Raw genomic sequence first — 21,592 nt, 5'->3', positions numbered from 1 at the left:
TCTGTACAGTTTTAATATTACCTGTTGCTGTTGTTGCTTTTTTTAAATGGAAGATGCCTCCACAAATGTAGTATTAATCAATTAAGTTGCAACAAAGTAAATTTTTTTCCACTAAACTAGATTTTTTCTGAATGACTTTATTGTTACATCATACACGTTTAACCATGTACAAGTCTTCAGTAGTCTCACTATTTCTATGGGGTTTGTCACGTCTCTTGGGTGGACCCTTGCACTCCTCACTGGTGGCAAATTTCTCACAGGATATCTGCCCCCATGAACAGATATCCTGTTCATGGGGGCCCAGGATTTAGAGTGGGTTGCATAGTTTTCAGAAGATTGGTGAGTCAATCCCCAGCTCCTGGATCTATATGCTGAAGTGACCGTGGGCAAGAAACCGAACCCCAAGAATCCCCTGATGTGTGTTAGCATTGAAAATGTATCTGTGGATGCAGCCTGCAGTGTAAAAAGTGCTTTGAGGGGAAAAAAGGGGAAAACTGGTACTACATGAACGTTAATGAACATGCTGTATGTGTCATTGCCATCATTTTATTTTACTTGAAAAGAAGAAGCTCTTAGGTGCTTAGGTTTCTAAGTTATAAATTTGACTTCATAGAAATTTTAAATCAAGAGAAATACCTGTGAAATGTATCCAGTGGTTGAAATTGTGTAATAAATCAGTTTCCTTAGATAGAAGTGATGGGTCAGTTGGAAAACTTTGAAACTTCAAGCAGCTAATGGGATTTATAAAACTAATGGCTCCAGAGGGACAAACGTGTAAATTTCAGCACTGGTATCCACTTTTGAAAAATTATTTCAGTTGCCTGCTGCAATAAAAAGGCTGAAACTGATCTCACGGAGGAAATGTCAGTTCCAAGCGGTGCCTAATTAAAAGAAATCACCCATTGGACGTTTTTACATTTTAATATCTTAGACATCAAATGATTGGGTATTTGATGTGCTTTGTTTGACAATGATCTATGCAAACATGGATTTATGGACATGATATGTCAAACCTGACAGTGCTGGTAGACCTCAGACCCCCAGCTAGAGTTGCGAAAAACTAAACAATATACATCACTTGTAAAAGAACCAGATCATAGTAACTGTTTCCCAAAAATAAAGGATATTTTAAAAAACAACAACTGTAATTATACCCCAAAGTGTATTTTAAAGGCCATAATGGGCCATGTGACATCATCATAGTCTTAAATTATGTTTCTGTAGTAGTAATAACTGAAGGTGCAGGCACTAGAAAGGGAGATCACAAATCTCCCGCCCACACTGGCTCAGCGGCTCCCTGTAAATCACTTCTCCTTCGATCCCCTCCCCTCGACACCAAATGTGCTTAGATGCCACAACTGCATGTCGTTTCTCTGTCTTCTCTCTCCTCTTGTTTGCGTGTTGTCCTGTTTGTTACTTGTGATCTCTGTGCTTTTCTTTTTGCCCCCCCAACCGCTCGTGGCAGATGGCCTCCCTCCCTGATCCTGGTTCTGCTGGAGTTATTTCTCTCCACTGTTGCCAAATGCCTGCTCATTTCTCGTTTCTGTCATTTTTGTAGCTTACACTGTAAAGTACCTTGAGATGATTACTGTTGTGATTCGGTGAAGCATAAGTAACAAAACTCAAGAACAACTTTCTGACTCTACGGTCACTGGGAAATGAGGAGGATTTCAACAGCAGCCCACTGTAGAAATAAAGTATTTAAAAGTCAGTAGCAATATATTCTAAACTGTCACATTTGCAACAGAAATATGTGAAACACAGACTGCTGTTACTGCTAGCTTAGTTAGCGTTTTACACCCATGGCCAACATAAACAAGTGCAGCTGTGGTTTGATATCTTTTAGTGTGACTGGAGCATTTTGAGCATATTGATTGAATGGTTGAAAAGGAGGCTGTGCTTGTGGGGTTGTTCTGTTAAGTTTCTGCGGATCAAAATCAACTCTAACTGCTAGAAGTTTGTGCAGGAAACAGGTGAAGTCCTCTGAAAAAGAGAGAGGAACAACTACTACAACTACAGAGCAGCCTTTCAGACCTAAAGGAGACTAGTGTCTGGTGTGCAGTGCAATGTTTTTCAGTGTTGAGTTGTTTTAAGTTTATCGAAAGTGACAGGACAAAATGGCCCAAGCTCCGATCTGATGCACGTGTTTGCCATTGGCATGCACATAATTTTGGCCTTCATGTTCACAGTGATACCTTAGATGAACATGAGCACATCCCAGCCTGCGGGATTGTTGGCAGATTATGAGTGGAGCACAACGTGATTGTGAATAAATTAACATAGGAGAATCACTTCAGTTCCATCTCCCTAGTCAACCATCCTACACACGGATACACACTCCCTTTCCAAACTACACTCTAACTTCACATTGAGCTGTGAGCTTTGGAATGAATCAAAAGACCTCAGAATAATTTTAAGAGAATAACACCAAAGGAGTGCAATATATCAGTATTTTTAAAGCCATAAATAATTTCCAGGGCACTTTCTGCACATACATGCTGATAAAAGCAATGGCTCCTGAAAGCTTGGCTTTCAGAGAACAGAGAGCCATACAAGGCATCACAGCTGAGATATGACAACCGTCCTCAAACAAGCTTTTTCCCCCCCTTCTCTCTGCTTGTGTGTGTGCAACACAGAGTGAGGAGATTACATAAGCCTACCCTACCTCTGTGGGCTCCCTCTCCAATCTCCCTGACATTTAGACAACAAAGGTCACATCTGAAAGTCTAAATCTGCACAGACACCAATGCTAATATACTCATACATATACAGAAGAAAAAAAAAGATGGTATAAACGGCAGAATATTTCCCACTGGCAGAGAATTACGTTAAATGAGTCTGAAATTACACTTAGTGAATGTGCATTACTTAGGGAACGAGCACAGACGCAGCTCAGTCGTATGACTTGCACCAATTTCAGGACTGTCAACCACTAAACCAAACTGACAGTCAATTTAGTGACATCACTCTTCATCCTCTCATGTGAAAATGACCCTGAACCGCTTTCACAGAAGCAGCTGCTGGCTCCCCACTTCACTGGGACATGTTTTACCCATGAGAGAACAGCTCACACAAACAAAGGTCTATTTTACTAATCTACAAATAACTGCCTTTCATATTTACCCGAGTAACAATTAGGAAGTTCTGGGATTCTGCCTACAGACATTAAAAACCAAACCAGATCAGTATTTATCCGATCCTACTCCGAAGGTGATCTTATCGTGCACCTCTGGACTTTCTCCAGGACTGCTGCTATATTTAGATCCCATCACGACTACCTGCACTGCACGGTTTGCAATTTTACAGTGAACCTCAAATTTGCATCTAAGGTTAGAAGCAAAACCAGGACCATGGTTATAGTTTTTATGAAGTATTCACAGGGTTGTACAGTATTAATTCGTTCTAGAGGGTCAGACTGCAGCATCTGAGGGAGACAATAGTCTTTCTGTGCACTGAAAACATAGGTTACTTAAGCCACACTAACACAATTCAGGGTTCAAATTCAAGTTGAAATGTTGCTGTTTTCACATACTCGGGAAGATCCACTGTGCATACCAATGACACAAGTGCAAGGGGACAGAGCAGAGTGATCTAAAAATAGCATCTATGTGGAAAGCAGTCCAAAGGGCAATCAGAAGATGACCTTGAAGGAGAGATGAGTGAAATTTATAAAAGGTAAATTGTGGGAATTCTTTTTTTTAATGGATGAAATCCAGCCTCAGTAGGTCTGAATATAACTACTGATTCATTTGTATATCGAGTTGTGAAAAAGAAAGTGCACCCTTTTTCTATTCTATGGGTTTATTGACAAGAAAAAAAAACCATTGTCTAGACCTCAGCGATCTTAATATGAGATCAATAATAATGTTTAATATTTAGTATTTACAGTTATATTCCCATATATCATCGTGATGTTGTTTACTCTATTGCTCTCGTTTTCTTCTGCTTGTTTTCTTTTTTCATTCTCAACAGGTGAAATTAAAAAAGTATCTACTGTTATCTATTGTTAGCTAGTTTATTGTGATGGTGTTGTTTTTATTATGTTGCTCTTTGTTGTTTGTTTTTGTTTTCCTTCTGGTTTTTTATCTCCATACGGTTGATCCAGGTGTTTTGTTTGTTTTTTTCTTTTTTTTTTCTTCCCCCCTTTCTCACCATCTCTTCTCCCCTCTATTTTTCTTTCTCTCCCTCTCTTTCTTTCATTCTTTCTCCCTGTCCTATCCCCCAGTCATGTCTGTCCTGTCTTTAAAAAACGAAAATAAAATAAATACATAATTATAATAAAGGTCAATCAAATGGACCAATATGGCAAGGCCATGATGATCCACTTGGTAAAGTAAATCCACTTGGCATCTTTCTTGGCCTTCAGACAACAATTCTGATGGCTAAAGATCCAAACGGGACAGGCAAAAAAAAAAAAAAGAGTTCAATACAACCTTATAACATGATGTTCATGTTCACAGTGACTTTGTACTCTCTGAAGATATTATTACTGTAAAATGTTTTTTCTGCTTACTGTGTTTTAATAAAAAAAAAAAAATTAAAAGTCAAAACTAAGCACCAAAGGAAGAAGATTCCAATGGTGACAAGTTTTTGTAAAATATTGTGTTATGTTGCTAACGAGTCTCAAACTATGTCCATGACACACTGTTGACAATCCATTTGCATGCAAGTGATCAAGTTGTAACAGCATGTAGAAAGCGTCATTCACACAGACTCATTTACTGTGTAAGTTCCCAGAAGTTAGTAGACAGCAGCCTTGATAAAAACACAGTGAGTCACATGACTTTTCAGTCAACTGTTGCTGTCATTACACACCCAAAGACTTGACAAACAACTCAATGCAATTAAGGAGCATTTTTACATTTCCTAAGCATCTTTACAAATTTCCTGTGAATTGCTTCTTCTTCCTTCGGCTGATCCCTTTAGGGATTCCCGCAGCAGATCATCTGCCTTCATCTAACCCTAACTCTACCGTCCTCCTCTGTCACACCAACCCTCTGCAGGTCATTCTTCAACTACATCCACAAATCTTCTTTGAGGTCTTCCTCTTTTCCTTCTGCCTGCCAACTCCATCTTTAACATCCTTTGTGCAGTATATCCACTATCCCTCCTCTGCACATGTCTAAACCATCTCAGCCTTTTCTCTTTAACTTTGTCTCAAAGCCACTCAACCTTAGCCGTCTCTCTAATATTCTTGTCCATTTACTCCTAATGAAGATCTTAACATATTCAGATCTGCCACCTCTCTTTTTATCAGTGCAACCATCTCCAAACCATACATCACAGCAGGTCTCAATACCATCTTGTAAATCATCCCTTTCACTTTTGCTGCTGTTCTTCTGTCACAGTGTAAATTGCTAACACGTGTAATGCTTATTAAATCTAATACTAAACATGTGCTGTTTGAGATAAACTGCTTAAAATAGGTAGACAGACTTTTTTCCTACAGGTCTGAATACATTAGGGGATACTGATGCCCCTGAACAATATGGTAGCTGTGTAAACGCGTCGGTCCAATGAACAGCAGCTAATGCAGTGCGTGTTTATATATCAACTTGGTGGTTAAATAATATTAGAATAAAGCTAAGTAAAAACTGCCGTCCTTGAACAAGGCTTGCACAATGTGGAAAAAACACCCTGCATATGACAGAACATTAACCAGTAATTTATGCCCCAGGGTAAAAGCTGGATTCTACATGATATCAGTTTAAGACAAGTGCTGCTCATTTGCTGGTCTGGGATCAGCTCTTTTGAGACTTACTTTAATTCTTACTTTTCATTTTTGGATTAGTTAAAAGCCGCCACTATCTTATGACCTCTCTCTGAAAAAGACTGCTAAGTTTCAGTGCTAGCAAATGAATCTGTTTGTGGTCAGTAGGTATTTAGTTAATAGGAGGCAAAGCCCACCACACCCATTTCCCTTCTGTCTGCTCCAATTCTTTTCTTCTCCTCCCATCCCCACGGCAACCACACTGACTTCCTGCTTCCTCCCAGGCCTTTCAGCCACAAAAGCGCCCTAAAAATAAAGTGCTGGACTTTTCCTGAACGCAGTTTTGTCACCATTGTTCAGGCATCAGCTGTTTATTCGTTCAGCTCAATTTGGCTTTTAGTGTAAAGTCGAGTCAGTGGGTCAGCGCACGGAGATTTGAGAAATAGAGTAAGATAGATGCCAAGTAGGGCAGACAAAATCACGGATACATATTTCAAAAGTGATATCAAAACACTCCAGGGCCTAATAGCTTCAAGAGAAATAGTCCTGCTCATGCATGATACAGTCACGAGAATGAATTGCTATTTAATCACAAATCAATACAGTATCTGTGTGTTCTTGAGACTGCAAAACAAACTGAATCTGTCCAGCGACTGTGGTCTTTGGGTCAGTCCCTGGTGAGACTGCATAGCATTGTGCAGCACTAGCAGAACTAAAGACGGAAAGTCTTTGAATAAACACAGGCTGAACTTAGGGAATGCCACATCAAGTCTCTCTGTGGAATGAAAGCAAGCCTTTGAAGATTTTTGAAACATATAAAATTAGAAACTCATTTGATGCACGCCTCACCTGTTTTCCGCACTTCTGTGACAGAAGCTTACCACGCTACTGTCATAACCGTATAACACAGAGTAATTTAATTGTGCATTGATAGCTTCAAAAATGCAATAAACAAATGAATCTCAGCATTATCCTCCCGCACCTCTATTAAGAAAAAATCCTAATGAGATTGAAAGCACTTGTTCAAGCTGTCACTGTTTGCTGTAAGCCACACAGCTGCTGGCTGTAGCTTCACATTTATGTGAGTTGTAACGATAGTTTCATCTCTCTTCTTTGAGAAATACGTGTAATTTCCCAAACAGAAAAATTTTTTCTTTAAAGACGATTAACGAAGATAACAGAAGTGACTATTTCATTAAATGATGCCATTAAATTATCATCTTGATATCCCCTTCACTCATTAAGCTGCCTCCCTGAATCATCTCAGTGATAAAACATGCATTTAAATGACCGCTTTCAAATGTCTTCTAATATAGGGGAGAACTCTGTTTCTGTTAAAATATTTACTTAACATAACAAAGTATGTAATGGTGAGGCAGCTTTTGAGACATTGCAACCAATACGAAGCACTGTTGTAACTGCAGTTTCTTAGTTATGGTTCTGTTCAGCGTGAGAGTCAGTGTGTGGTTTCATGAAGCCCACAGACTCGTCGCTGGAGAGACCCCAGCTAAGGTGTGAGGGATAAAGTCAAGTGGCATTTGCTAGGTTGGTTGTAAAAACTGGCATTGCTTCACTACACTCAACTGTGCTGGCTGTGTGTGTAGTAAGCATGTGTTATTGTCACCATTCATCAGAGCCACTGGGTGCCACCTGCAGCCCAGACCCCCCCGGAAGCATGTAGAGAGAAGTGCCTTCCTGTTCTTCCTGACTTTTCCAACTCAGGATGATTTGCATGCGATGCTTGTTGGGCACGGCTTTTCAGGAGTAAAAAAAACGTCCATGTTTAGATTTTTCCTGTAAAACATTTCTCACATAGTCTGTGGGACAGCAGTTAGCAGTGATGAGTCCATGCTTTCACTCTAATCTACTATCACACAGTGCATGCCATAGATGTGCGGCTAGCTACAAACTGCAGGGATGGTTAGAAACCTCTACCTGTCCTCTGAGCGAAAACGATTTTACATTCTCACTGCTTCCACGCCACAAGAGTTCAAAAGCAGAACAGCAGATTGAAATGCAAAACTCTGCAGTGAAACCATATTTGGGTGAAAGCTTGTTTGGCTTGTTTTCTGTTGCTGAGCACCTTATTTCTTTTTTTTGTTTTGTTAGGGTAGCTCTTGCCATCAAAGACTTAATAGGCTGTCTGATAACCATCTTCCATTGAAAAGCTAAAATATACGACTGCACACAGCCATGGATGCGCACTAAAACTTTGTGCTCTTGTGCTCACACACAAGCTTTCACATCCACACAACAGGCCACAGGAAGCAGGTGTTTTCACATGCCTGGAGGGAGGAATAGAGGAAGAGGGGGGAGAAGGTAAGCAAGCACAGAAAGAAGTGGGGGGGAAGAAAACTTGATGTGAACAGAGGAGAAAACAGAGATGGACGTGATGGAGGAAGGGATGACGAGCGCTGAGGTCATGAAGAAAGGGAGGCGGATCGAGACGGGGGGGGGGGTGAAGAAGAAGAACTACAAGGAGATTGCATAATACGTGGATGTGATGGAGGGTTTTCTCTGATGCCGCATGTGGCGTAGCTGGGAGTCAGGGAGGTCAAAGGCAGAAAGTTAAGCTAAATAATGTACACAAGAAGTGGCAGCTGCCAGAAAAATACACTCCATCTTTCACAGAGGCCTGCAGGATACATTCTAACTAGGAGAACACTGTACAGACAGTTAGCTTCTGTCTCATTATTTTAATGCAGGATAAAGTGACCAGGGCCGGAGCTATTTCTTTATTCAGACTCCAAACACTCAGCAGAGTAAGTTAGTTATAGTAATTCAAATCAGAGAGACTGTCTCTAAATGTGCACAGAGAGAGTAAAGAATCACAGATAACATAGGGGTTTCAAAGAGCTGACCATCAATATTAACTGAATACATCCAGGGTTAGCTCTTTTAATAAATTGTTAAATATAATAAATATATTTTACACATATTCCTTATGAATATGCGTCATATTGAAAGTTAGCTACTTTTTATTTATTGACATTTGTATTTTCTAACCTATTTCTGTATAGGCGATTCAAATTACAGCTTTCTCTGCTAAACCTGGCATCATTACAAGTCTCTCTCACAAACTTAGTTTAATTGGTTTTATATATTATACAGGACAATGCAGTGCACCTTCAAGGTGCTACAGTAGCACTAGCAGTGGATAGTGATGGCTGTGGGTAAAATCAGCCAGGGAAGACTTGTACACATGGAACTACAACTGGTGCTGGATAACAAGCCCTAAGTCCTTTAGGTCTGAAACGGTCTCATAGGTGAAATGACTGCATGTTGTGATATTGCTGAAATCATCCACCAGTATTTCTCCATTGTCCCACACTGTCAACAACATATCACAGTTTGAGAGATAGAACGGTGGAGTGTTTTTCAAGAAAGCATGAACGCAAATCAGTACTTGCACAGGCATGCATGCTCTGACAAAATACAGAGTGTAATGCGGAGCTACTGTAAAACAGGATACACCAGTGACTCAGAGAATTAATACGCAGGCACTGTTCTTCCAGTCCCAGGGAACGTGCAGCCATCTGAAAAGTGGAAATGGGTTTTGTAGACAGTGAAGGCAACGCTCTCCTCAGTTATATAAGAGAAAGGCCCTTAGCCTCTCTGCCTCACTCGCTGACACGCAGAAACACACACCCATACATGTAAGCACAGTCACATGGGCATTTATGCGCCATTAACAACAACATGCACACACCTGACAGGCAGAAAATCATTCTTAAGAAGAAACAGCCTGGGGAGGCTCTAACACAACCATCTACTCGGGTTTAGTCAGTGGCACTGCTATTTATCAGATTCTACAGCGTCCTACAAAACAGCATTAGCTGGTGGCTGTGGTAAGTTACAGCACCTTGACTGAGGAACAATGCTGAATGAACACTGATAAAGGATTCTAGGTCGCCACTGGCTCTGAGTGCAAACTGTACAAACGTGCAGTTATTTTGAGGTGGAGCTATTCCCATGGTTTCTCTCTCGGGACTCTAAAAGAAAGCCCAGGGTGAAACAAACGCTACACATTCATAGTGTGGTTGACAGAAATATCACTAGCTGGTGCTGTTCATTCCACACCAAATAATGAAGTTGTCAATGCAATGACTCATACATCCTGACAGATGAATACTGAATACATCAGAAGAGCATGTGAAGTGTGTGTGTGCATCAGAGGGTTGCAAAGAGGGTGTATCACATGGGGGCCAAAGACCCAGGATGCAAATACAAACGAAATCTGCGAGTGTGTCCGATTAAATTAGTGAACAGAAATTTTGTGCACTGTTACTCCCCGCGTGTGTTTAAGTGTGTGCATAAGGACGTTGTCCTTTTTTATCATTGCTCCATTTCTTGCCCAGCTAACCACTGCCTGCTGAGTCATGCGTTCATAATAAATAGATAGCATTGCATAATATGATTATGTCCAGACAGACCTAGGTTCGCCCAAACTTAATCATAGAAGATTTCTGTTGAAACTCTTAATCTGCATGAAGCTGTTAATAAGACAGTCCCCTTCACTGACAAGCTGACAGCAGAGCTTCAGGCACAGCATTAGTAACACACAGGAAACTGTCCTCTCATCTGCATAGGAATTAAAGACGCCTATTGCCAGAGTTTGTCAGAGGAGAGGAAAGGAGAGGAGAAGAGAGGAGAGACGAGGAGAGGAGGTTGACTGGGGGAGAAATCCATTTAAATGAAAGGGAGAAGAGAGGCGTCAGCATTAGCAGTTAATCCACTGCAGTGAGAATGCTTTCTCTGTGCCTGCGGCCTCCGGCCTCTACCAGTCATCCAAACAGGAAGACTATAATATACACTACGCTGTATCACAAACAAGAGCTTTTTAACAATGAAGACCTGGAGAGATCCATCCATCAATCATCTATATACTATCAGGTTAAGTCACCATGCGCCCCTTTGCTTTTTAAGGAGTCATATGAAATTTTGTTAAACAGTAACTATAATGACAATAAAGCTATCGTTACTGATTTTATTTGGATCCCAGCGTTTGAGCCTGCTCCAAATAAACTTTTCTCACCACTCAACCGCACACATAAGACACTGCCAGTGTTATGTGTCCATGTTCCCTACCCCAGGGGAGGACCACGACAAAGGGAGCATCTCTCTTCTTTTCTCTCCCACCCCTTTTTCTCTGCCTCTCTCTCTCTCACCCACACACTTTCTCTATTTAGCTCACGCTTAAAAAGGCTGCCTAAAGATAGAAGCAAGAAGATGAACTGGAGCCAGTGAGTGTCATGGCAACAGTGCGCAGTGTTTCACAAACACTATTTAGATCAGCAGGAGAAAAAAGTTATAATCAAAGCCTATAAATGCAGTAGTGTCACTTCTTCAAAGGCACAGCTTACAAAATTTCAATGGGAAGACATGCCAGGACCGAAAGCCCGGGGATCATAATTCAGCAGCTGAGCAGACAGCATTACTGCTATGAGAAGAGACTCCTTAATGTAATTCATATATTGTAGTCAGTCCTCATTGACTGCTTGTAAATAACTGGAAATTTGAGACTGATGTGGAAAATGCAACTTGTAGCAATATACCTTTGCAACTAAAAGCATTGAATTATGTGATTTCTGAGTAAAATAAAAAAATACTTTTCTGATACTACAAATAAATAATATTCGTTGAAGTTTCCATATTTACCCCAAAGCAGGCTGGTAAGCTGACTTTTAAACATGTAGCTCCATTCTGATATAATGTAAGAAAAATCTTTAAAACAAAGAGACTGTCACAGTGTGGTCTAACCGGTTTTACACCGCAGGAAATGCAGATTCTACATTCAAATTTTGGCCCTCTAAAGCAATGAAAAGGCTTAAGAGCTGTCTCATCCAAACTGTGATGTTAAAGAACTGAAGGATACATCTGATCTGAAAAGAAGCCTTTTTTTTATTTTGAGCTTTTTAAAAACACAAACATAATTCACTCACTACACTTGTCGAAATAATGATGACAAAAGACTGTTTCTGGGGAAAAAATATCTTTTACGAGTTTATATCGAGTCCTTTAGAGACCTAGAAAAACTGAACACACATGGAACAAAGACTTGGAACCTGAAATCTCAGCGGAGGATTGGAAATTAGCTACTCAGATGCGCTTCAGATTAAAGCACTTTAATTATTACAATAAATGAATGATGCACAGAGGTGAAAGGAACAGTGAGTTTGGGAGTGCAGAGAGATTAAAACATTCTGGAAAAAGTAATGTGAGCAAATTATTAAAAGTTTCATTAGACCCAAAGTCATTTCTACTTGGATTGTACCCACAAAAGCACAGTTATATTAAAAAAGGAACAAACATCAGTGAACCTAATTTTTTCCTTTTTTGTGTCAAAAAGCTAAAAGCATAATTTTAGTGGTAGAAAAAACCCTAAAATGTTGCTCAAAGTTAGACAAATCATGGCAAGTTTGGGGGTAGAAAGAATAACATAAAGAAGACAACCAGACAACGTATGAAAAGGTTTGCAGACCCTTTTTGGGCACTGTTTGCTATATTGGGTCACGTGTATCAAAAAGAGGAGTGGTTTCCTGACACTTTATTTTTAGTCTTAATATTTTTCAAAACAAAAAACAGTGTTTGTCTTGTGCATTATAGTTCTGTAAGTAGAGCTGCTGGACCCAGCACTAGAAATGTGTGCCACTACCCTGTCAGGATGTATCAGAAGACTCTGTATCTCCTTTCACTAGAATCCTCTAGAGGCCACTTCCACTTCAAAGCATCGATTCCGAAATGCCTGGTTTCACCTCCCGAGCAGCGTTATTCCAGCATACTCTACAGCCAATTTTACACAACTGACACTCTAGACAGTTTTAAGAGAATCCAGCATGCAAAGAGTATTATTTAGAATTTACTGCTATTTCTCTATCTGCTGTGAAAATTAACAATTTGGTCTGAGTGAATTGCACTCGACACATTAAACAACACATCTGAAATGTTGGGTGTGCAACTCAGGATGAGTAATGGCCAAAGAGTACTGCGTGACATTAATCCACGTGGCCACCATCTTCACGGATCAGTCCCTTCATTATCTGATGAAACACTGAGCAACGCCTTGTAAACTCCAATATTAACGGTATCAGAGAGAAGCTATCAGTCATCATACCGTCCACTGTGTGCAGTGTTTTTTTTTTTTAAATAAATCTGTCCAAAGGCCTGAAAAGTCTAAAAGGAAATAAAAGAAATAAAATTACGCAATGCCATTATTTGCAAGCGTGTGTATATTATACTCACTATGTTGACCTGTAGCGGTTCTGACCCAGGTCTTAACAGCCTCCTCCTCCTGCAGCTACCAGAACCTCCAGACCGCAGGCGCACTGAAGATGAGGACTGCCCCATGTCTGCTGGATAGAGACAAGAAGACATGCAGAACTGAGCATACATCAATTAACAATCTGCATATTTAAACGAATAAAAATATGGAACAATACCTGACTGTGGCAGGAGCAGGGCCAATGCAGTGAGAGTGCTGGGGGGGAGAGGCAGGGAGCGACACCGCTGGAGAGACGCCCTGTGTGGGGGCTCTAACGGTGACACACCCGGGGGGCGAGACAAGGCCTGGAGAACACTGACTAGTCAGGACACCTCAAATATTCCATACACGGTTACTCAGATGCACGCACACACACACAAGGCTGAATGCACACTCTCTCCTGCCCTTCACATTACTGCCTTGTCCCCCTTTTTTTTCTTTTTTTGTGCAGAGAATTAAAGTATTTCACATCCAGCAAGTCTATTCTGGTGCATTGGTCAGTGTGCATGCCCTGCAGCAAACCATGAGAGACTATACATCATGCCAACCAGGCAGTCTCTCAGGTTAAAATGAACTGACTCTGAGTTAGGGCAATGAGAGGTAGAGCTTATGGAAGCGATGAGGCAGAAAATTGGCCACAGAAAAAGAATGAGAGTGAAGGAGAGAGAAAGGGGAACCACAAGGGAGGACAGAAGAAAGTAAAAAGAAAGAAAGAGAGAGAGAAAGGCAGAAAGGGAGTATGAGAGCTAGGGATAAAAGCTGCATCCAAAAATGCAGGCAGAGGCTGAGCATTGTTGCAGCTAAACAGTGAGTGGTATATAAATACTGGGTTAGTACTGGGATGCCCTTCATAGTCTGTGGTGTGTCTTTGATTCATTATGGGCTTGTGCTATATTTGTCAGTGAGTTGGTGGAGACTACTAGTGAGACTTGGCCTACCTATTTTCCCTTTTTCAGTGTAAAAATGAGATATATTTATGTGTAATAGACACACCTACATAGACTTTATATAGCTGCATGTGTTGGTATATATATGGGACTACTTGTCGTGTCTATGTTCATATTTATATGTTTGCTTTTAGTGAGTTTAACATCTTACTCTGTGATGCAGTTCCGTGGACTGCGTCTCCCTAGTAACACTGGTTTCTATGACAGAGCAAGGCCTGGCGCGGGAAGTCATCCCTCTCTGCCCCAGAGAGTGTTGCACTGTGGTAGCAGGCCTGCGTCTCCTTCGGGAAAGTGAGCCGACCTCACTGTAATGGCTGTCGAGATCTCGGTCTGGGTTGGGTCTCCAAAGGTCCAGGACAGCTGATGCCGGGCGAGGACGAGGGCGCAAGCGCTTCTGAGGTACAGAGGTCTTCTCTGTGCTCGAGTGGGGCAAGGCCGGGCCAGGCTGTCTTACACTGCAGCCTGTCTGGCTGGCAATCTGCTCACACAGCTGCGATTGGCACAGATACTCAGCAGTTTGGCCCAGATAAAGGTGCAACAATACATTTCTTGTGTAGGGAATTGAGAAAAATGTCTCTGCAGGTTCAACAAAATATACCTCAAATTTTTTTTATTTTAAAAGTTTCTACCCAGTAGCTTAATTGCAGTGGATCAGTAGGTAACTGAATGACAAGACTGTTGGCAAATCAAGGGAAACATCAGCACAACAGACATGTGGATTTCATTTTTAAATAATTTGTGATTACTGAGAAGGATTTTCTTGTCACACGCCATCACGTCCCCTAAACAGGGCTTTGCAGTGTAAATGTGACAAATTATTTTGGCACAACTTTGAGCTGTAACGCTCTTTTTAGCAAAGCTCGGTGTACACAGCTTCACAGTTTTTGCTGTCCATGTGCAATGCTCTTGCCAAACTTGTGTTAATTCAATAACTTATCTTGATGACAGGCCAAAACACATTTGTGCTGCTGTCAGGTTTGTATCACCTTGACAGCAGGTGATACAAACCTGATAGCAGCAAAAACTTTGTAACTACCAGCCTCTCACGTTCAAAATCATGAGTGCACGGCTGAATTAAATAGATCAATTTCACTTAATGAGGTACCACAATACTTGAAGCAAGGCTTTAAGTATTATGGTACTTGTATTAGTAGGGAAACAAGTTCCCCCAAAGCCAGTGGGTTGCAGTTAAGTCAGTGTGTGAATACATAATCAGTGTTTGCAGTTTCTCTTCTACTGCTGATCTGTGTACACATTTGGCACAAACAGTTCTGCAAAAAAATGAAGTTGTGTTTTATTCCATTTTCATGCCACAGCTACTTGGCTTGTGAACCTTAATTAGGCTGACATTTATCACCCTACAGATTTCAGCTAGCTCTTTTAAGGCTTACTTGTTTAGTTTTTCACTGACTTCAAAAAGCAGAACTCTCAACACACGCAGGTTTACTAAGCCCTTTAAAAAGATTTGGGTTAAATAAGTGAAATTCTGCCCTTCTTAAGGCTCAAAACATTTTCCATCTTGAAATTCTTCAGTAGGCTTCAAGTTAAGTTACATCTTGTAATACTGTTAAACATGAATTATTTTTATCTGCTAATTCCTCCTTCTGCCCCTATTATCTTTTCCATTTAAGAGTGGTATCAGCGTAGAACCCTGCTAATTTACAGTGGGACCAAACATTAGCACCCTTCCCAAAACACATGCTCCCAAAGCCCTTGCCTTTGCATAATAAGCCCCTATGAAAGTGTGCTGAGTACTGAGATGTCATATCTGATTTTGTCATTAGGAGCTGGGGCCAACATGTCCTGACTCGTTGCTGTGACTAGAAGGGAGATGACTAATTCTGCCACTGGAGTGAGAAGGGAAGGGTGCTGTCATGATGCGCGGATGTCACAGAACTCTGGGCTGCCGCAGTCCCACACACACACGCCTGGCTCTGTGGGAAACGTGGGGTTTTGTTGCAGGCTACAAAAGGCCGACTAAGCAAGAAAAGGCCAAATTCCTCCACTATGATGTTGTGCACCTTTACAGTTACTATTTCCTCTTTTCTCCAACAGATGGGGCAAAAGGACAACTGCAAAGCAGGTGCCCAAATCATGTCATAGTCTAGCTCTTTGAATGATTTTTGTTTTTTCCTGACACGTATGCTACCTGCATGCAACCAAATCACCCCTGGTCCCTTTTAGCTTCTATGTTTGTTGTTTTTTCAGAAGCAAAAGAATGACCATGATTAAAGCAGTTACATAAATGATATTTCCAGCATTTATGAAGTAATGACATGACGCATGCTTCTGGCAGTGTTAATATTGTGAATAAAAGCCTGCAATGGAATGTAGTTATGGCATAAAAACGTGACCCTTTACACATGAAAATGCCTTTGTCTAAAAAATAACAGAAAACCAAAGGTGGTTTAACAACACAAAGTACACACTTGTTTACTGAATGCATTCATTTGAATTCGGTGGCTCATTAGCTATTTAAAGTTACCTACCTTAAATATTTCCTCTGTGGAATCTGATGCTGGTACGCTATTGGTTGTGCTCTCTTTATCACCTTGTTGTGATTGGACATTCACTTCCTGTATCTGGTGGGAGTCAAGCGGAGCATCTTGGGAATCCTGCTCATTTCCTGTCTGTCCCGCTACATTTTCCTCTTGACAGAGAGAATCTGATTGGTCCCTTTCAACTTCTGCTTCACTTTCAGCCTCCGTGTTTAAGCCTAAATGAGGGACATGATTTTCTACTATGGCCTTGGACCGGAGGTTTGTCTCTCTGTCAGCAGGTTTGTCTGTAACTTCAAAACTCTGAAGGCCATTGACAGCCTGAGGTCCTGAGCAGGGCCTAAAGGCTTTAAGGACCACTGGAGGTGATCGTCCACCTGTCACAGGTGCTGGAGTGTCACCATTAAAGCTATTGGAGTGTAAGAATTTACTAGTCACTGGTGATGAAGGGGTAGGCTGGGATGTTGGAAGTCCTTCATTGTGAAGTGTCAGAGACACACTGTGAACATTGTCCACTGCGCGCTGTGGGGCCCGTGGGGAGCTCATCGGAGTCTTCTCCCCCTCCGGAGGAGAGAAGGAGCGTGATGTTGTTCGCCATCGTCTAGCTGTCTCTGCAAAGTTGTTGAAAAATTTGAAGAGACCACCAAAGTGCCCCTTGGTGTCCGACTGTTTTGGGGGAGGTGGCTGAAAGTCTCTGACACTCTCAAAGTCCACAGAGCCATAGTCTGAGTCTATTGTTTTGTCCAGTGAGGGAAGCTCAGAGTCAAAGCTCCTCTCTGAATACACAGGATTGGTCTTCCCCAAAAGGGAAATCCTCCTCAGGTAACTCCACACATCTTTGTGCCTCCTTCCTCCACTCCGGTGGGTCCTCGGGCTATCTCTAGTGCTTAGTTCTTCACAAGCTGCAGCAGTTTTGTTGCAGTTGGCTGAATTGTTGTGGCTTCTTTTAGTATAAGAAACTTTTTCAGATGGTTTGCAGCCATTCTGAGTCACAGCCTCGCCCGTTATAGTGGATTGATGGCCATCCATAGAAGTTGAGAGGTCAATGTCTTCAAACAAACAGTCAAACTGTGCTGTATAGCCAGCATATGAATGCCTCTGGCCACGCTGTCTAAGCGTGCCACCACTGGGCTGCTGAGGTGTGCCAATATCGCGGCAGAAAGACTCCTCATCCACCAAAGAGCTGGTAAACTTTGCAGTGGACAATTTCCCTGCCTTCCCTCTGAATACAGCCGGGGATTTAAGCTTCTTGAAGGATCGAACTTTGTCAGCGAATGAGAGTTTCGGGATGGAAGCCTCCCCAGGCAAAATCATGGAGTGGGGTCTCCTCTCCAGCTCTGAGACAGCTCGCTTTCGGTTCAGGATCCTCCAGATGCCCCCTGTGGCACGAGGCCTCCTGTTGACCTCCTGTCTGTCCTTGACAGGGGTCTGAGAAGAGGCAGCCTGGGTCTCTCCCTGCCCCTCTGCAGGCCCTGTTCCAGTCTCCTGAATATAAACACTGCTGGTCTCATTCTCCACATCCAGAGAAACATTAAACACTCGGTTGACAAACCCATTAGGGTTGTTGCTCTCAAGGGCAGGGTTGCCTGTCTGCTCCATCCTCTCTCATTCTACGGTGTCAGCTATCAGTTCCAATGGACATCATGTTTCAGGCCCTTCCCTTTCTCAATCACCTAGAGGAACAAAACCACATTTTTATTCAGGAGTTTGACATTAAACTGACTGCCTTGTCATTTTATATCATCCTTACTCCAATGTAACTCGCTCAGAATGCCTGCCTGTAGATGGGCACCACAAATTTGGGAAATATCAGCGGAGGATATTAAATAAACTGAATTTTATTCGCAGGTCAAACATTCAAGAATAACCAATACAATGAGCTTAAATACTGAAACGCCATGACAGTATTCAAAGTCTCATTCTGTGATTGCGAGAGGCAGACGTCTGTGCAACAAGTCAACACCCAGCTCCCCACTTTCCCAGTATTTTGCCCATATTATTCAAAGTAATTATTTACGACACAGTTGCCATCCACCATTTAAACCGAGAGGATGTGTTGTCATGGAAACACCCACTACAGAGATGTGTGGTTATTTCAGGACCGCTCCAGCTGTGACATCATCAGAGCTCAGATAAGCTCCCTCTGAGGAAGAAGATGCTCGGTGACACAGCGAACCCACCACATGCTAATAGCACCCCCTTCTACTGTAATCCCTTTAAATGTATGGAAGCATTTTGTGTAATTGGAGGCCCCCCAGCACAAATCTTTGTTGTTCCCTCAGATCACAACGAAAGATGCGTTTCAATTAAGCTGGCCTCTCAGCACAATTTTACAATTCAATTTACTGATAAGCCTTTCAGAGGGCTATTTAAATAAACAGTAGCTGCGCAAAAAGTTTAAAAAAAATAATTAGAAAAAGAAGAAATGACAGTTTTACAAGCGCTGTCTAATTACACACATTAGCTAGTATTTATTTTAGCATTTAAACAGAAAAGTTCATGTACTTTTTTTAAATGGCTTTAAAAGACTGTTATTCTCTGATAGCAGCATTATGAGTTTTGCTCAGTGTTATACACCCTGCTTGGTAGTTATACTGTAATGAGATATACACTAAGTTTCACTAAGTTTTGGCTTTCAGTATTTATTGTGTCACAAAAGTTTTAAGGGCACCAGCAGCTCGCTCTACCCCGCAGTCAGTGAACGACAGACGGCTGCCGCACTGGGCGTTTAAGTCATTTTAAAAAAAATGGCGTCAATAAAATTAACGTTTGCCTAACGCTAGGCTGAAGTGTAAAACGGTCTTTTAAGTTTTTAACCACCTCAAAAGTGTTTTAAAAAGTGAAAACAAGGAGTCGAAATAGCGCAAAAGTCAGCCGATGTGGGCTTCGCTGTGAAATTCACGAACTTCATAAACTTGCTTGTCAAGTAACACCCGCGAAAAACAAACTGTCTTTTTCTCCCTTACAAGTCCTCCTGAAGAGAAGTTAGCTGTTGGAGCTCACAACTTACCTGAAAGCAGAAAGCTTCCCCCCTCCGTGTCAAACAGGCATCGTCGCTGCTGTCGTCAAAGTCAATAACAGCAGTCGCTATTAACGTCAGCCAGACTTATCCGCCGTCCTCTGCGGGCTTAACTTCTATCCATGAGTTAAGTCGTGGACTGCAGCGACTCCTTTGCCGATCACGTGTGTTTTGGGGCTTTTTTGTTGCCTGTCAAGTCCGTCCGCTATCCTCAAGACTCCGAGAACGAGTTGGACAAACCGGTGAACTCTTGCCCTGTAAGCTTCTGCAGACGCCGACACTCTGATTTGTGATAAAGCTCTCACGCAGACAGAGAAACACACACCAACACCCCCTACACACACACACACACACACACACACACACACACCTAGACACACATGCCTGCACACCAGCAGAGCAGCTGTAATTATTTGAGTTAAACAGGCTCATAACAACGCGTTTAGAGCTAAATTATGCTGGAAACATTTCATTTTATAAATAATATTTATCACATTTTTAATCCCATTTTAAGTCTTCAGTTCATTAAAAACCCCTCATCTGTTTTCCACTCGCTTTTTAAGCACATATTTATGTATGTTTTGGTTTTTTCTCTTCTCTTCTATTTGTTGGGTGGATTTATGAGAAAGCACTTATAATTTCTAAAGGAACATCAGTGAAAACAAGTGATTGACTGAACTCTGGTCTCACTAGCTGATCCTCCTTTGGGATTTGCTCTGAATGTGAAAATCCTTCTATTGAAATGACACAATGGGGAGAGGGAGCTCTGGAGAGGCAGGGTGGTGGGGGGGCTGAAGGAATTCACAAAACTAAACAGCTCCAGAGCTCCATAGCTGTGAAAGAGGAGATGGTGGAAGAAGGGGCCTAAATTTAAACATTTCCTCTTTGTCCTGTTTTTGGGCCCATTGTCATCACATAGCGTTCTCCCTTCTGCACAGGAAGGAGTGGATCTGACATCAACGCTCTCGGGCTGACAATGCCAGGAAGTCTGTCTGACTGTATGTAAATATCTCTGCGTGTCCATGCTTCCCTTGCTTGCCCATGGAGCCGTACTCCTCTCCTCTGCTGTCCCTGGAGTGCTCCAGGGTGTAGCGGTTGTAGTAGCAGCAAGACGGTGATTTACATGCTACACTTCCCCAGATAACTCATAAGCAGCTGTCACTGCGAATTAAAGCCACCTCATCTTCATATGACCCCCTCGTATGATGGAGCATCTTAGGTCACGTCTTCATTTGCTGAGCTAATGGCTTGCCCCCCCCCCCCCCCCCTTTTTTTATACTATACATATAGAAAGCTACATTTGACTGATTTAAATTAATGCCTTCTGTCATTTCTTATGTGTTCTGTTCATCTTTTCTCATAAAGTTAACTTATGTCTTTGTTCCTCTCCTTTGCCTCCAGTCCCTCACTCCTTTCCTCCCTTCCCTTACTCACACTTCCTCAGAACCCCAAGCAGTCTTCCTGCTGTCCCCGGGCCATCACAAAAGACATCCTGGCTGAAACGGGACAAATGTTTCAGCTCAGATCTGGTTTGTACAGACAGAAAAAGCAGCCTCTGATCTTTGGAAAATAAACTCATTAAAGCAGCATCTTGTATGAGGGAATAGAAAGCGGGGAAATGGGCGATGAATGGAGATGGGCTTCTGCCTGAAATGATAAGTTCTGTTGGTGTCTGGCGAGCCGCGTGCATTACAGCGAGTTTATTTTGTTGCCCATTTACCCCGAGTGTTGAACACTCGGAACAGAGCTCTTTGAAATGATGTCACTGGCTTCTCGTTTTCAGAACAATCAGCCTCTTCCTCCTCTTCCTATGACACGGTCCGCACTCATTGGTTTTTGGTGGAGATTACTGGAGACAAACCCAGTTTAGGCCCAGCTGTAATTATTTCGCCAGTCTTTGTCAAAGCCGCTGAGTGAAAACAGGCTGCCGTGAAAAAGACAGACAGACAGGGAAGGGAAGGAGGGAGGGAGGGGTTGGCCGATATGTTGTGATATCAAATGAAAGGCTTACTAAAAGCCTGGGAACTGGATTCGGGAGGTGTAGGTCATGTGAGAACAGCTGGGAAGTCGGGGAAATCTTGTTTTTCGGTGCAGGTGTTTGGAAAACACTGTGGAACTTTAGCACATGTCCCTAGATGGCGCCGATTGCTGTCACGA

At 42.0% G+C, this 21,592-nt stretch overlaps 1 protein-coding gene across 5 annotated transcripts in view; it reads right to left on the bottom strand.

Annotated features, from left to right (window-relative positions):
• Window positions 1–19,771, bottom strand: part of arhgef9a (Cdc42 guanine nucleotide exchange factor (GEF) 9a) — a 43,470-nt gene extending 23,699 nt beyond the window's left edge. For 2 of the 5 annotated variants that reach the window (XM_082548292.1, XM_082548295.1), the window contains exons 1-5: window positions 19,427–19,771; window positions 16,408–18,089; window positions 14,070–14,408; window positions 13,150–13,276; window positions 12,953–13,062 (exon numbers count right to left, since the gene is read on the bottom strand). In XM_082548292.1, coding sequence (XP_082404418.1) covers window positions 12,953–13,062; window positions 13,150–13,276; window positions 14,070–14,408; window positions 16,408–18,015 — 2,184 coding nt within the window. In that variant the 5' untranslated portion in view covers window positions 18,016–18,089; window positions 19,427–19,771. The remainder of the gene's footprint in view (window positions 1–12,952; window positions 13,063–13,149; window positions 13,277–14,069; window positions 14,409–16,407; window positions 18,090–19,426) is intronic. The other 3 variants (XM_082548293.1, XM_082548294.1, XM_082548296.1) reach the window with 3 other exon arrangements.
• Between the last annotated feature and the right edge of the window lie 1,821 nt (window positions 19,772–21,592).

This window comes from Aulonocara stuartgranti (genome assembly GCF_965226115.1).
Source record: "Aulonocara stuartgranti genome assembly, chromosome: 2".
Taxonomy (NCBI): Eukaryota; Metazoa; Chordata; class Actinopteri; order Cichliformes; family Cichlidae; genus Aulonocara; species Aulonocara stuartgranti.
The sequence above is the reverse complement of the archived record's forward strand: the minus strand, read 5'-3'. Positions and strand labels throughout refer to the sequence as shown.